The following is a 14,177-nucleotide window of genomic DNA, read 5'->3' on the forward strand; positions in this document are numbered from 1 at the left end:
CGCCGTTGGGAGACCTGGGGACCTGGGTTCGCTTCCCGGGTCCTCCCTGCGTGGAGTTTGCATGTTCTCCCCGTGTCTGCGTGGGTTTGCTCCGGTTTCCTCCCACAGTCCAAAGACATGCTGGTTAGGTGGATTGGCGATTCTAAACTGGCCCTAGTGTGTGCTTGGTGTGTGGGTGTGTTTGTGTGTGTCCTGCGGTGGGTTGGCACCCTGCCCAGGATTGGTTCCTGCCTTGTGCCCTGTGTTGGCTGGGATTGGCTCCAGCAGACCCCCGTGACCCTGTGTTCGGATTCAGCGGGTTGGAAAATGGATGGATGGATGGATGTTTGCTTTGAATTTTACTAAAACTTTTTGGCTTGTCGAATTATTTGAAAACGCATGATACTATTGCTGAACTGTTAAAAACAACTAAAAGCTGCAGAACTTTGGTAATTTTGAACAAATGCAGCTAAAAATTTCATCACAAAACTGCCAACAAATGACCTTTAACTGGGAACTATTATCTGAGGACTGGTACTCAGGAATTTGTCAACAAAATTAAAAGAACTAAGCTAATGAGATACTGTGCTCTTCTCTTTCTGTTTACGCATGATCGGAACTGAAAACCAAAGGTAATGTACCCAAATTTAAAGAGATTGTGATATATTATATAAAGGCATCATGGATGATTCCTTCAGTTGTTGGCCAAGGATAAAGAAGTTTGACTTACCTTTGCCAAATGAACTTTGTGACTGTGATGTAGCTGCTGTTGAAGAAGCTGTTGCCTGGAAATGCATTTCAGCTACTTGCGCAGTTAATAAGATGCCGAACAGAGCCCGAGTGAAGTCACAGTGAGTGATAGAAGTACAGACTCAAATATACTTAATGACCACATAAAGAAAAGACAAACTCAGCTGTCTGATCTTTTGACGGAAATTAGAGCCTTAAAGGCGATCCTGAAAATTTTCTTACAATATCAAAGCTGGAAGCGAAGGTCTGTGATACAATTTGCATATCTGTACATGGAAATCCACAAAGGGAGAAAATGAATCGTATCTTAAAATAATTTTTTATTCCTAAGCTTTCAACTCCTATCAGGAATCCTCATCAGAGGAAAATGATTAGACTTACGCGAATCTAAGGCAAAATACACCAAATAAGTAGGGTTGTGGGGGGCAATTGATGAGGTGGGATTTGAAGGGTATTGGTCATAATGTCTTATTTATTATTTGCATGTTCTTCTTTTCAAACTTGCATATGCTGGGTTCATGTCCAAATGTCTGTTAATGGTGTTTTCACTGGATAGCCATGTTTCAGCCAGGTAGTATAAGCCTTGAACTTTACTTCAACTGAGTCCCATTTAAATGTTTATCCAGTCAAACTTGTACGTGTGTAAATTAGAGACTGGGTGTCCTTTATTTGAACCACATAGCAATGTTCCTGTATACATGTGGTGAGTGTTTGATGTTTGTCCCAACTATACAGCTGGGCATGAATCACACAGTATGCTGTAAACCGCATTCTCTGTCTCTTGCTTTTAGCATTAAAAAGGACCATGCACAGTGTTTGTATGTTTGCGTGCTATTTGGATGCCTGATCTGGACAGGATACATGCTGTTCCTTCTGATAAATTGTGATGATAAGGAATCATGCGCCAGGTGGATGGGGGGTTAGGTTGGAGACAATTGTTTGCTGGGGTCTCTGGCGTCTCGTATGTAAGCATTGTCTGATGAATGTCTTTGGGTAGCCGTTTGATGTGAATATTGAAGCTGTACGAAACAGACTTTTGCAATATACAGGGTAAACGTGAAGAGCTGAATGGAAGGATATTACCCTTCTTGTCTAAAGATAACTCAAAGAAAAAACTGCTTACTTCCAAATCTAAGATTTTCAATGAACTTGGTGTGAGAACAATGGTATGGCTTTATGGAACTAGCAAAGCTTGGAATGCAGTTAATGAACAGTTGGCGAATCAACTTCATGAATTACAACTGCAAGATCAGGACAGCATAGAAACCAGTATCTCTAAAGCTTCATATATATATGAAAATAAAAAAACACCTTTTGCCACCTTAGATAACTACTGCGGCAGCACCATCTCCATCGATAGTTATGCTTAAATGCTCAGAACTCAATGGAAATTTCCAAAATCCTCAAAAGCTGAAGTTTAAAGCAGACAGGCAGGAGCAACCAACATCCAACACAGGTGCCGACACTAAGAGTGTCAAACAGGATCTGAGTGATATTCCGAAATTCAATCTTAAACCAGCAAAAGGAAATCTTAAACCAACAAAGGGAAAAGACGAACACATCTCTTTCACCGTGTACTAAAGTACCACAGAGACAAGTCAAATTATTTTCAGATGATCCGTTGGATTATGTATACCTTATCAGGACATTTGACCAAGCTGTAGGAAATGAGCTAGAGAAACCTTGTGATAGGCTAGATTTCTTAATACATAACGCTAGAACCTCTCCACAAGATACAGTATGATTAAAGACTGCATGTGGACGCCGCCAAGACAAGGCTACACAGAAGCCAGAAAGCTACTTGACAGTTACTATGGTGACCAGATATACATAGCTGATGCATACCTCGACAAAGCATTGAAGTGGCCTCAAATAAACCTGAATGACGGAATGGCTCACAGAGATTATGCAACCTTTCTTGCTAGTTGTATGAACGCTACATCCAAGAATGTAGAGAATGGTGAAGAATTCAACAGCAATTCAAATATTCACACTATACACTCGAAGTTTCCTTATCTTTAACAAGATAAATGGGGAAGTTTTCAAGAAAATGAAGGCAGAAGGGCAGATATCGCCAAGCTAGTTAACTTTCTACATCAGCAGGCTAAAATATTGTTGCATTCTGTGTTTGGAAGTACATGTCAAAGCCATGTACACAGGAAGGAAAGAGAAAAGACCGAAAGGGTGAAAAACGTCTTCCCCAAAGAGTGGCCAGAGAGGAAGTACTTTTTCGGCAAGTATTACCGAAGCGGCAGATAAGGGGACTCAAGACATCTCGGTCAAAAATACTGTAACCTCCATTTATACATTTAAAAAACCTTGTATACTTTGCAGTGACAAGCACATTATTGAAGAATGTTGTAAAATCAAAGAATTGCCACACAAAGATAAAATCAACTTTTTAAAATCTAAATGCTTATGCTTTCGATGTCTCAAACAGAGGCTGGAGAAGAATATGCACTATATGTGGTCCCAGTTAAGGCAAAATCTAAGAAGAGCAAAGGGTATGTAGAAACATACACCTTTATTGATCAACAAGTTAAACCTTCATGGAAGAAGAACTCAGGTATTCCTCAAAACTATGAGTAATTGTGAAACTGATTCAACTTAGAGTACTATTTTATCAGATTTGCAAATCTGTGGTCTCAATGATAATGCATATATTGATTTGCCAAAAGTCTATATGCAGGTCACTATTCCAGTGGACAGAGAAAATATTCCATTGTAGGAGGACATTGAGAAGTGGACATATCTTAAGGAGGTTTATAGATTCTGAAGTTGATCTTTTAATCGGCATCTACAACCCCAAAGTCTTCGAGCTGTTGCAAATCATACCTAGCAGAGGAGATGTACCTCATACTGTGAAGACTACACTTGGATGGATGGTTGGTGGGCTAAACAAGGAAATAAATGACCTTGCAAAGCACAGTGGTAAGCTACCTAAACATTCAGTCAATTGTGTGTCAAAAACAGAAATAGAAGAAATGCTGCACTAACAATACAATTCAGATATTCCAGAGCACATCTTTGAAGAGAGATAAAGAAATGTCACAGGAGGATATCAATTTTATGTTTGTAGTCTGGTTGGTGGCCACTGCTGTTTAAATTTTCCATTAAAAGATGAAACACTTAAAATGCCACACAATCGCTATATTGCAGAACAGCGTGTTATTGGACTCAAAAGAAAAACGAACATAAATTTAGGTTTCCATGAAGACTGTAAAACTGCCATGAGAGACATTATTGAGAAGGGTTATGCTGTCAAAGTACCCAAAGAAAACCTGATTTGTAATGAAGGCAGGGTGTGGTACATTCCACATCATGGTGTGTACCATCCAAAGATTGTACAGCCACCTATCAAGGGACTTCTCTTAATTAACAATTACTGAAAGGTCCTGGCCTAATTAACACATTCATTGGTGTCCTAACAAGATTTAGAGAAGAACCGGTGGCATTAATGGCAGACATTAAATCAATGTTCTACCAAGTTAAAGTCCCAGATAAAAACAATGAACTTCTTCGCTTTTTGTGGTGGCTTGAAGGTAATTAAGTAAAGACAGTACATGCTTTGCATTGAACAGCCAAAGATGCAAGAGAAATATTTCCTGAGGAGGCCATTAACGCTGTGCTTCATAATTTCTATGTAGATGACTCCTTAAAGTCAGTGGCAACAGAAGAACAAGCAAAAAAGTTGGCAAAAATCTCCAAGCTCTATGCTGCAGTCCTATTGTCTATTTTTGAAGAAGACAGAGCTCTTGAAAGAGAAAAGATTTAGACTTGAGCCATAATTTGCTCCCAACAGAACATGCACTTGGCATCCAGTGGTGCTCTGAAATGGACAATTTCAAATTTCAGATAAAGTAACATGACAAGCCCAATACAAGGCGTGGTATTCTATTGGTTTTCAGTTCAATATGACCCCTAGGATTTTTACCACCCGCTATACTGTCAGTAATGCCTATCTTAAGGGACTTGTGCAAATAGAAGTACGGATGGGATGATAAAGTGGCAGTCAAGCATGTTCAAAAATGGAAAAAATGGATGGATGACTTACAGTTACCAGCAAACTACAATGTGAATAGATGCATCAAACCTGCATGGTTTGGACCCATAAAGTCAGCACAAATACACCATTATGTAGATACCAGTGAAGATGGTTATGGCACTGTCACATATCTTCTCTTGTCCAATGAAAGAGGTGAAAAACATTGTTCACTTCTAATGGGGAAATCAAGAGTGGCACCATTGAAGCATGTCACAATTCTAAGACTAGACCAAACAACAGCTGTTGTAGCAATCAAAATGGAGAAGATGCTAAAAAGTGAACTAGAATCTACATTTTGGACTGACAGCACCACAGTGCTAAAATACATTTCAAATGAAAACTCTTGGTTGCCAAAAGAATCACAGTGATCGGAGAGCATTCACAACCAAATGAAGTATGTCACATCTGCCCTAAATCCATCAGCTCAATCATCAAAAGGACTAAGCATAGAAAGTTTTCTGAAAAGCACAACATGGTCACAAGGCCCAAGTTTCTTAATTAAGCCAGAACCTAGGTGGCCAAAAAGACTAAACCAAATGAATAATTATCTTACTGAAGATAATCCAGAAATTAAAATATGTTCAGTTAACATGACAAGTGTAGAAGAGATTACTGAACCTGTAAATAAATTCATCACCTACTTCTCAGAATTGCTACGTTTAACGAAAGCTGTGGCTTGGTTTCTCAAGTATAAAGAAATACTGCTGCACTTAAAGGATGAAAGAATCTGAAAGTAACCCAGAAAAAACATAAATGTTCATCACAGAACATATAAAAAAGTACAAATTAACATTAAAACCAAACCCGATTTCTTCTGAAGATTTGTTTAAAGCTGAATCAAAGCTTATCTGCCTCAGTGAACTACAAGAATATCCAGAAGATATAATGGCTTTAAAGAAAAATGCCCATGTAAAAAGGATTGGTCAAATCATTAAACTGGACCTGATATTAAAAGATGGAACACTGAGGGTCAGATGCAGACTCAATAAAGCTGCTATGCCAGAAGAAGTTAAACATCCTGCAATTCTCCTCAAACATTTACGTGCTGCTTCTTTTATACTGCAGCACATCCACAAAAAATTTGGACATTGTGGATGCAATTATATGCTTCCACAGTTGCAGCAGAAATATTGGATACTTCTTGCAAACTCAACTATCAGAAAAATCATTTCGAAAATCATTTCGAAGTGTGCATGTAAACAAAAAATGGCAGATTTTCCAGAAGGTCATTTGTTACCTGACCAACCACCTTTCACCAATGTTGCAGTTGATTATTTTGGACCTTTTCAGGTTAAAAGAGGATGAAGTTTAGTCAAGAGGTATGGAGTGATTTTCACTTGTCTAAAAATCAGAGCCATACATATAGAAATTACATACAGCTTACACACTTATTCTTGTATCAGTAATAGATAGATAGATAGATAGATAGATAGATAGATAGATAGATAGATAGATAGATAGATAGATAGATAGATAGATAGATAGATAGATAGATAGATAGATAGATAGATAGATAGATAGATAGATAGATAGATAGATAGATATGGTCATTGTCACTTTTACAAAGGAACAATGAAATTGAAGGTGCAGTTGACTCAGTGTGAGGCATAAGAGTTAAAAAGACAAGAAGAGAGAAAATAATAACAAACCGAATAGTAATAAAAGTACTTTACACAATATACAAATTGCACTGGTTGACTTAAGGTCTAGTGGGTGGCATGGTGGCACAGTGGTAGTGCTGCTGCCTCGCAGTTAGGAGACCCGTGTTCGCTTCCCGGGTCCTCCCTGCGTGGAGTATTGCATGTTCTCCCCGTCTGTGTGGGTTTCCTCCAGGTGCTCCGGTTTCCTCCCACAGTCCAAAGACATGCAGGTTAGGTGGATTGGCGATTCTAAATTGGCCCTAGTGTGTGCTGGGTGTGTTTGTGTGTGTCCTGCGGTGGGTTGGCACCCTGCCTGGGATTGGTTCCTGCCTTGTGCCCTGTGTTGGCTGGGATTGGCTCCAGCAGACCCCCGTGACCCTGTGTTCGGATTCAGCGGGTTGGAAAATGGATGGACTTAATGTCTATATTGCACTTTGATGATATGGAGCAGCTTTATTCTGAGTTCAGGGCCATGATTGCTTTTGGATAAAAGCTGTTTTTAAGGCGGTTTATCCTGTTTTTCATTGCTCTGTATCTCTTGCCTGCGGTGGGTTGGCACCCTGCCCAGGATTGGTTCCCTGCCTTGTGCCCTGTGTTGGCTGGGATTGGCTCCAGCAGACCCCCGTGACCCTGTGTTCGGATTCAGCGGGTTGGAAAATGGATGGATGGATGTATCTCTTGCCCGATGGCAAAAGCTGGAAGAGGCAATGACCGGGATGTGATGAATCTTGTGAAATGTCTATTGCTTTTTTGCGGCATCGGGAGGTGTAGATTTGTTCCAGAGTTGGGAGGGTACAACCAATTGTTCTCTCCGCTGTCCTGACGACCCTGTGGAGTGCTTTCCTTTCTGAGGAAGTGCAGCTGCCATACCACACACACAGTCCGTATGTAAGCACACTGATTAATATACAAATACACAAGGAAAGAACATGCAAATTCCACATTCTTGTCACTTGATTGCTAGATACAAGTACACTTGACCTCTCCCTCAATAGCTGTTACTAGACAACCAAAGCACTGGCATTCAAGATGACTCTGGCACTATTTTTGTTTTTATTTTCAATATGCTTTACTCCTGACTGACCCAAGAAGAGTAATTGACTTCCTGTAAAACTATTCCAAATGCTCATTGTTTTCTTTTACCTGCATTTTATGAGCATTACCTTTAATTTCAAAGGAACAGAAGACTGGCTGAAAATACTGAAAAGTTGCTGCATTCAGGAATTTTCTAAACCACCCACTGCTAAAATGCTTAGTTAGGAATAGTGTGGGAATAGTGGGAATTATCTATGTTTGTGTATTAGTTATGGGGTAAACTTCCTATTTTATTTTAATTTTGAGTTTGTATTTTTATTTACAATAACAGATATTCAACATATAGCACATTTTGCATAAACATTTATCAATACGTTATGTGTTTTAATAGGGAGATGTTACTTCACTGTTTATTGGAAATTCAAAGTGAAGGTAAATTTTAACTGGGGGTGTTGAAACAGCTGCATTTCCAACTGAAATATCACTACCCTCCTCAAAATTTCAAGCGTCCCCTTACAGAATCTTCCCTGGCACCAGCTGTGCAAAATACTTGTACAGGAAAAAAGATTCAAGAGACTGTCAAAAAAACTGGATGCAAAGTACTATGGGTATTTACTTAATAACAATTACCAGTACACACATCATACAGACTATTACAGACAAGCAAAAGCATGTTTATTCATATACATAATTTGGAACTCTGCAAATGGTGCAAATCATAAAACATATATATGTATAACATACATATGTATAGTAAACTTATTAATATGTGATTCACACAGTAATAAATCGGGAGCTTTGTCTTTCTTTATATAAAAATCAAACAGAAAGATAGCAAGCAGTGTTTTCCGAGATATTAGTGACTGGCAGACACACATGCCAGCAAAGCAGACAAGCTGTTAAATGCAATACATACAATGGAGACTCCAAAATAACAGGTATAAAACAAAAATTGTTAGGGAAAAAATGTTATTTGAGCGGTTTCTTTGAGACACAAATAGTTATGAAATTGTTACACTCTGAAGAGAAAAAAATGCTTATTTTGCTAATATTTTATATAACTATTGTGAGAAAATATAGTAGGTCTCTGTATAGACAGATGAACAAAAGGAGCATATTAACATTTTTAAATAGCTAAAAATGACAGTGGTGCAGTAATCAACATAAAAAGTACTGCACAGTTTCCTACGCTATAAGCAAGCTGATGACTGAAAAAAAGGCCATAACTACTTCATTGTACATGCTTGACAACTCATCTGAATGTTATTTTATTCAACATCCCAGAGGCAAAATGTTGAATAGCCTTGGCCTATAAAAAACAAGCTCAGACGACCCTGAGAAAGCATGAGGCACTCTGAGCAGAAACATGACTAACTGCATTCAGTTTCAACATGTCCATGCTGGAGAGACATTTTCGCAGGCTGGACCAGCACATGTCACTTTGCTGCAATGTTTAAAAAAAGCCTAAACACATTTTTTTGTTTGTTTGTGTTTTTATACAATGGCAGGATTTTGCCAATGAGATTAGTAAACAAATCAGACTTTCAAGGTAATTAAAATTTTAAAATTTGCCTAATTTTTACATTTATTAATGCATCCCTGACATTCCTAAGCAAGAACATTATGTTTTATGAGAGTAACTTCGTTATTATTCCTTAAACAATGTGTATCTTTTACGTTCTACACTGCAAAAAGGTAAACTTCTTTAAAGGCTTTTATTCTTACAGCAAACACACTTATTACTATTCTTTTAAAATATAAATCTAACATAAGGATAATTTTTTAAAAATTGTCTTTCTTATCTAGCATCTTATTCTTTTTTAATTAATAATGAATTAGAAATCTATAGGGTAATAAATTAAAGTTCAGTATGACTGAGTGATCCACAAACTAAAAGTACCTGACCTTCACCTTTACTCGTAATTATGCATATATTGTACCTGATTGTAATGAAGGTCTCAGCAAGCTGGAACATGTACCACAAAAGTAGTAGAACAGTTTTGAAAACCACATAATGGAAGATGATTAGCAGCAAATCTTTTTTTAATAGGAGTGGTGATACATTCTAATAAATGGCACAAATTGTTTGCAAAATTGCTGAAAATACCTTTTAACTTACAATTACCCACTTTGATTATCTTGAAATGCCTTCTTCAATTGAAATATGACTATACAGAAGTACAGTACTGGTCAAGTAAGTTGTAAGTAAATTATTAATGTGCCAAGTAAATGATTGAGTCCCACTATGATTTTTTCTGTATGCGCTGCTTAGAATTTATATTACAAACAAAATTCTGTCATATTCATTATATCATCCTTTGCAACCCTATACTGTATGTGAAAAGGACATTTACGACAACAAATGGATGGATGGACAAAGGGATAACACTGCTGGCAAATAGGCCTTATATTTTGGCTTCAAATCCTGTGCCTGGGCATTTTCCATGTGGAGTTAGCATGCTTTCCCTGTACCTGCAAAGGCTAATCTTCTCACATTTACAAAGATATGAATATTTGGTTAATTACTAATTTCAAATTGGCCCTATGTTGGGTGTGTGCTTGACTGGGCCCTGTAATGGACTGGCAACATGTACAGGGTTATTTCTCCATCTGATTCCTAATGCTTCTGGGAGAGACTCTGCCAACCTCCAAAACAATCAACACCCCCCCCCTCCACACACATGCCCCACCCCACTCCAGTGACTCTAAATTAATTACAGCAGGTTGGAGAATGTTACATTATGTTATGTCATTTACTTCATTTCACAAGTACATGAGATGACACAGTCATGTAAATTCACAAATTATTCAGTTGTTTTTGGAGTATGGGAGAAAAACCAGAGAACCCAGGGAGTGAAGTAACTGGACTGTGAAAACTGGTCCCTATATCTGTAAGGCAGGAGCATTAAACATGGCATCAAGGTACAGCATACTTGAATGTAACTAACTAAATTATGTAGTAGGCAACTGAAATAACACATTCAAATGTCCTATCATTGTCACTAAGCAAGGTTACCTTGCACTTTCACATGACAGCAGCTATAATTCACATGCCTAAATACTACAGGACAAATTAAACTTATAAAAATAACTTGTAACATACAAAATATGTCCATCTACCCATCCTAAAATGACAGGCAGATATATCTTTAGCAGTATGTGTCTACAAACTAGTTGTTATTAAACAGGGCTGAATTATAACTCTGCAACACATTTAATTTTTTTTTCATATTACTGACAAAAGCATAAGCCTGTTGTAACCTTAACTTAACAGCATAGGTTTTAAACAACACTTCTTGTTTACTCTGCTGGCAGATGCTGGTGTTTTTAAAAAAGGTCCAGTTTTGTTCAGCTGTATTTAAGAAGGAACTGAAATAGGATACTGCCACGGGATTCTTTGTTTATTTTTAATACAGTGGCCAAAGAACACAGCCCACATTAACTGTCATTCCCTTAAGCCACATGGCATTATGATAACACTGAAATTGTTACCACAGCACACAACCGATACTACTTCATGTGTGGACAAAAAGCCATTTGATCAGCTCACAGTAATCAGGTAAACCCATGTTGAAAAACGTCAACAGAAATGGGGTTTATTTTTCAGACAAACTAAAACAAAGCAGTACTGTACTGCAATTAAAAGATTTAAAAGACCTTTACAAGTGACAGATTCTGGCAACATTTAAGCTGTGTTACAGATGAATTAAGGATGATTACTTTGTTCAGAATAATCATTATCTTTCTTATAATCTGCTGCTAAGAGTTCTGCAGGAGGATTGTGAAAAATGTGCTTCAGGAAAAACAGTTCATCCTGGCATAAATCCAGTAAGGTGTGGACTAAATTCACTTGACCAGAACAGTTGTAAAAATGATAACACAGCAAATACTAAAACTATTACTGGAAATGATAGCAACTATAGTTTCAAAAACTAAAACAGCATATACTAGCTGAAATAGTAACAAACACGATAATATTAACATCATAATAATTACAGTGTCAATACTACTACTACTTCCACCACCAAAACTGCCAACAATAACTGTAATTGTAAAAACTGAACTAATAATAAAAATACTACTGCTAATAACAACATAACCACTGCAGTAACAAACAAAATAATAATATTAAAACTACTCCAAATAAAATACTGCTACTACGGATAATATTAAGCTAATTCACAATTCCAACTGATCCAATGTAAAATGTGTAGGTGTGAGTGTGATGAACTATCAGCTTATCCAGGGTTGCTTCCTGCCTCGTGCCTTCAATGCAGCCAGAATAGACTCTGGCACATCACATCCCCAAAATGAATCAAGCAGATCTGAGAATATATACTGTATACATTTGTATGAAATAACAGCAGAAATTGCTCCTGCATGAGAATGGTGCCATGTACAGCATATGTTCTTGCTTTGCATACAGTGCTAGAGGAATGGGCACCTGTTCTGAAGACCCCAAACTGAATTCCCCAAACTGATAGCTATATAACAATAGCTATTATAATTATATCAATCTAAATGGTAATAGTAACAATGACGATAGCAGCAACAACTGTAATAATAGCAATTGAATCAGTAACACGATGTCTAATAATAACAAAAATCACTGCAAAAACTATAATTAAAATAATAATACTGAAACAAATAATACTTCAAAGGCAATGAAAACAATAATAAAACATTAACACAAACAATTCCAAAAATAATCGCTAGCAGTCATTATTATATTTATCAAAGCCACAATAACAAAAACAGCAACAACTTTAATCACCATTTTAATAACTACACATAATAAAATGCCACTACTCATAGTAACTCTTCTACCATCATTAATAATGCCGCAGTAAGAAGTGTGACAGCGGCAATAACAAAAATTAGTATAATCATCAGCACCGCCACTCTCATAATAACAATTATAGTTATTCTACTACTCAGTGCTAATAATACTTGTAATAAACGTGCAATAATGAACTGCAATAATACTGACAGTGCGACCAGGCACTGGACTGTAAAGCGAAAATGTGCGGGCTAAATTCTTGAACGATGCGTTCTACCTGTTGGTGTTCATATAATGAAAATGTGAAAATAAAGTAAAACGTGCTACGGGGGCGCTATAAAGTTTTACTTCCTATTGCTAAACAAGCTCATCTTAAACTGGTTTATAGAAAATAATACAAAGGTGAATCGGTGTGGTACCCTCTGAGTGCGAGTCGATTCTAAGGAACATTCAATGCAAGACAGCGGTGAGGGACACCCAGTTCAAACACCTCCTGGCAGAGGGACTTAATCTGTCCAGAGCGAATTCCCTATTCACATTTATAATGTAAAGGTGTCCCATACAGGCCACCCACCATCGACACGAAAACTAAAACAGTATGTACAGCTAGATGAAAAGAAAAATAATGCAATAATAATTACGCTATGGATGTTGGGGACGTCGGTTCACTGTGAGTCTTCTTTTTGCGCCACGAACCAAAGGACTTTTTCTTTGCCCCATGTGGGCTCGACGGCTCCGCATCTTCAGAGACGTTCGACTGCTTTCTCACAGAGTGCCTGTCATCTTCTTCCTTTTCGGGCTCCGTCGATTTGCTTTTATGAAATATCTTCTTGAATTTTGAGCTCGATTTACTCATGACTACAACGCTTGTATTCAAAACACAAAAAGCCAAAAAAAGAAGAAAAATGGTGCGGGGCTAGTAGTTGTCGAGCTTTACAAAGCCGTTCCCTTCCAGCTCCCTCTTCAGAAGGATTAAAGTGCGCCAAGTCACACGGCAGGTAGAACCTAAGACGTGATCGGAGTGAGCGCCCGGAGCTGCACAATATGACACATGCTCATTCGGGAAGCGCCGCCGGAGCCCTCGCGCAAAGCCACAAGTTGGAAAGTGCGCCAGTAGCGCGCCTGGCTTAGCTACCACCCTGCGAGTTTGCACCTGACTGGAAGATCACTCTTCCGGGTGTGCATTACCTGACTGAGCCTCCGGCACGTTCAATGCATACCGACAAGTCATTTCTGTCAGTTCATATCGCCACCGTATGTCGAATACGCAAATTAACTTTAAGCACAATCTATTGTTTTTTTTCCGGAGAAATCGTGTCAAGTATTTTGCTTTAAATTGCACTCAACACACAGTAACGTCATTTATAAAAACAATTGAATGCATTTCTGAGCTATAAAATGTCATGTTTGTGAAACTTTTACTATACAGGTATATCAACATTTTGTAGTCAACTATTCCGCTGTATTTTATTACAAAGAAAAAATATGGAAGGATTTTAGAATATAATAAGACATTTTATTCATTACTGTAGGTTAGTCCGACAATTTTGTTATTTCCCAGATCCTTTGATCTGTGAACTGCTTGTCAACAGTCTGGTTGATTATGTTTGCACTGTGTAGCATAACGTTCTCAACCCTGATTAATCAAATTCAAGGTCTGGGGCAGTTTACAGATCTACACTTGGCTAATCTCGAGTTAACGGTTAACTTAGTCTTAACATCTTTGGCAATGTGGTTGTAAAACCCAGAATTACTCAGATGATGATTGGATGCAGGCTTTGAGAACCTCCATCCATCCATCCATTTTCCAACCCGCTGAATCCAAACACAGGGTCACGGGGGTCTGCTGGAGCCAATCCCAGCCAACACAGGGCACAAGGCAGGAACCAATCCTGGGCTAGGACAGGGAATCCATGAAGCAGCAGGGGTTTGTATTACTAGATCACAT

At 38.0% G+C, this 14,177-nt stretch overlaps 1 protein-coding gene across 1 annotated transcript in view; it reads right to left on the reverse strand.

Moving 5' to 3' along the window:
* Positions 1 to 13,372, reverse strand: part of crybg1a (crystallin beta-gamma domain containing 1a) — a 359,825-nt gene extending 346,453 nt beyond the window's left edge. Inside the window, exon 1 of the mRNA XM_051925340.1 lies at positions 12,871 to 13,372. Coding sequence (XP_051781300.1) covers positions 12,871 to 13,085 — 215 coding nt within the window. The 5' untranslated portion in view covers positions 13,086 to 13,372. The remainder of the gene's footprint in view (positions 1 to 12,870) is intronic.
* Between the last annotated feature and the right edge of the window lie 805 nt (positions 13,373 to 14,177).

The sequence above is a fragment of the Erpetoichthys calabaricus genome, chromosome 3 (assembly GCF_900747795.2).
Source record: "Erpetoichthys calabaricus chromosome 3, fErpCal1.3, whole genome shotgun sequence".
NCBI lineage: Eukaryota > Metazoa > Chordata > Cladistia > Polypteriformes > Polypteridae > Erpetoichthys > Erpetoichthys calabaricus.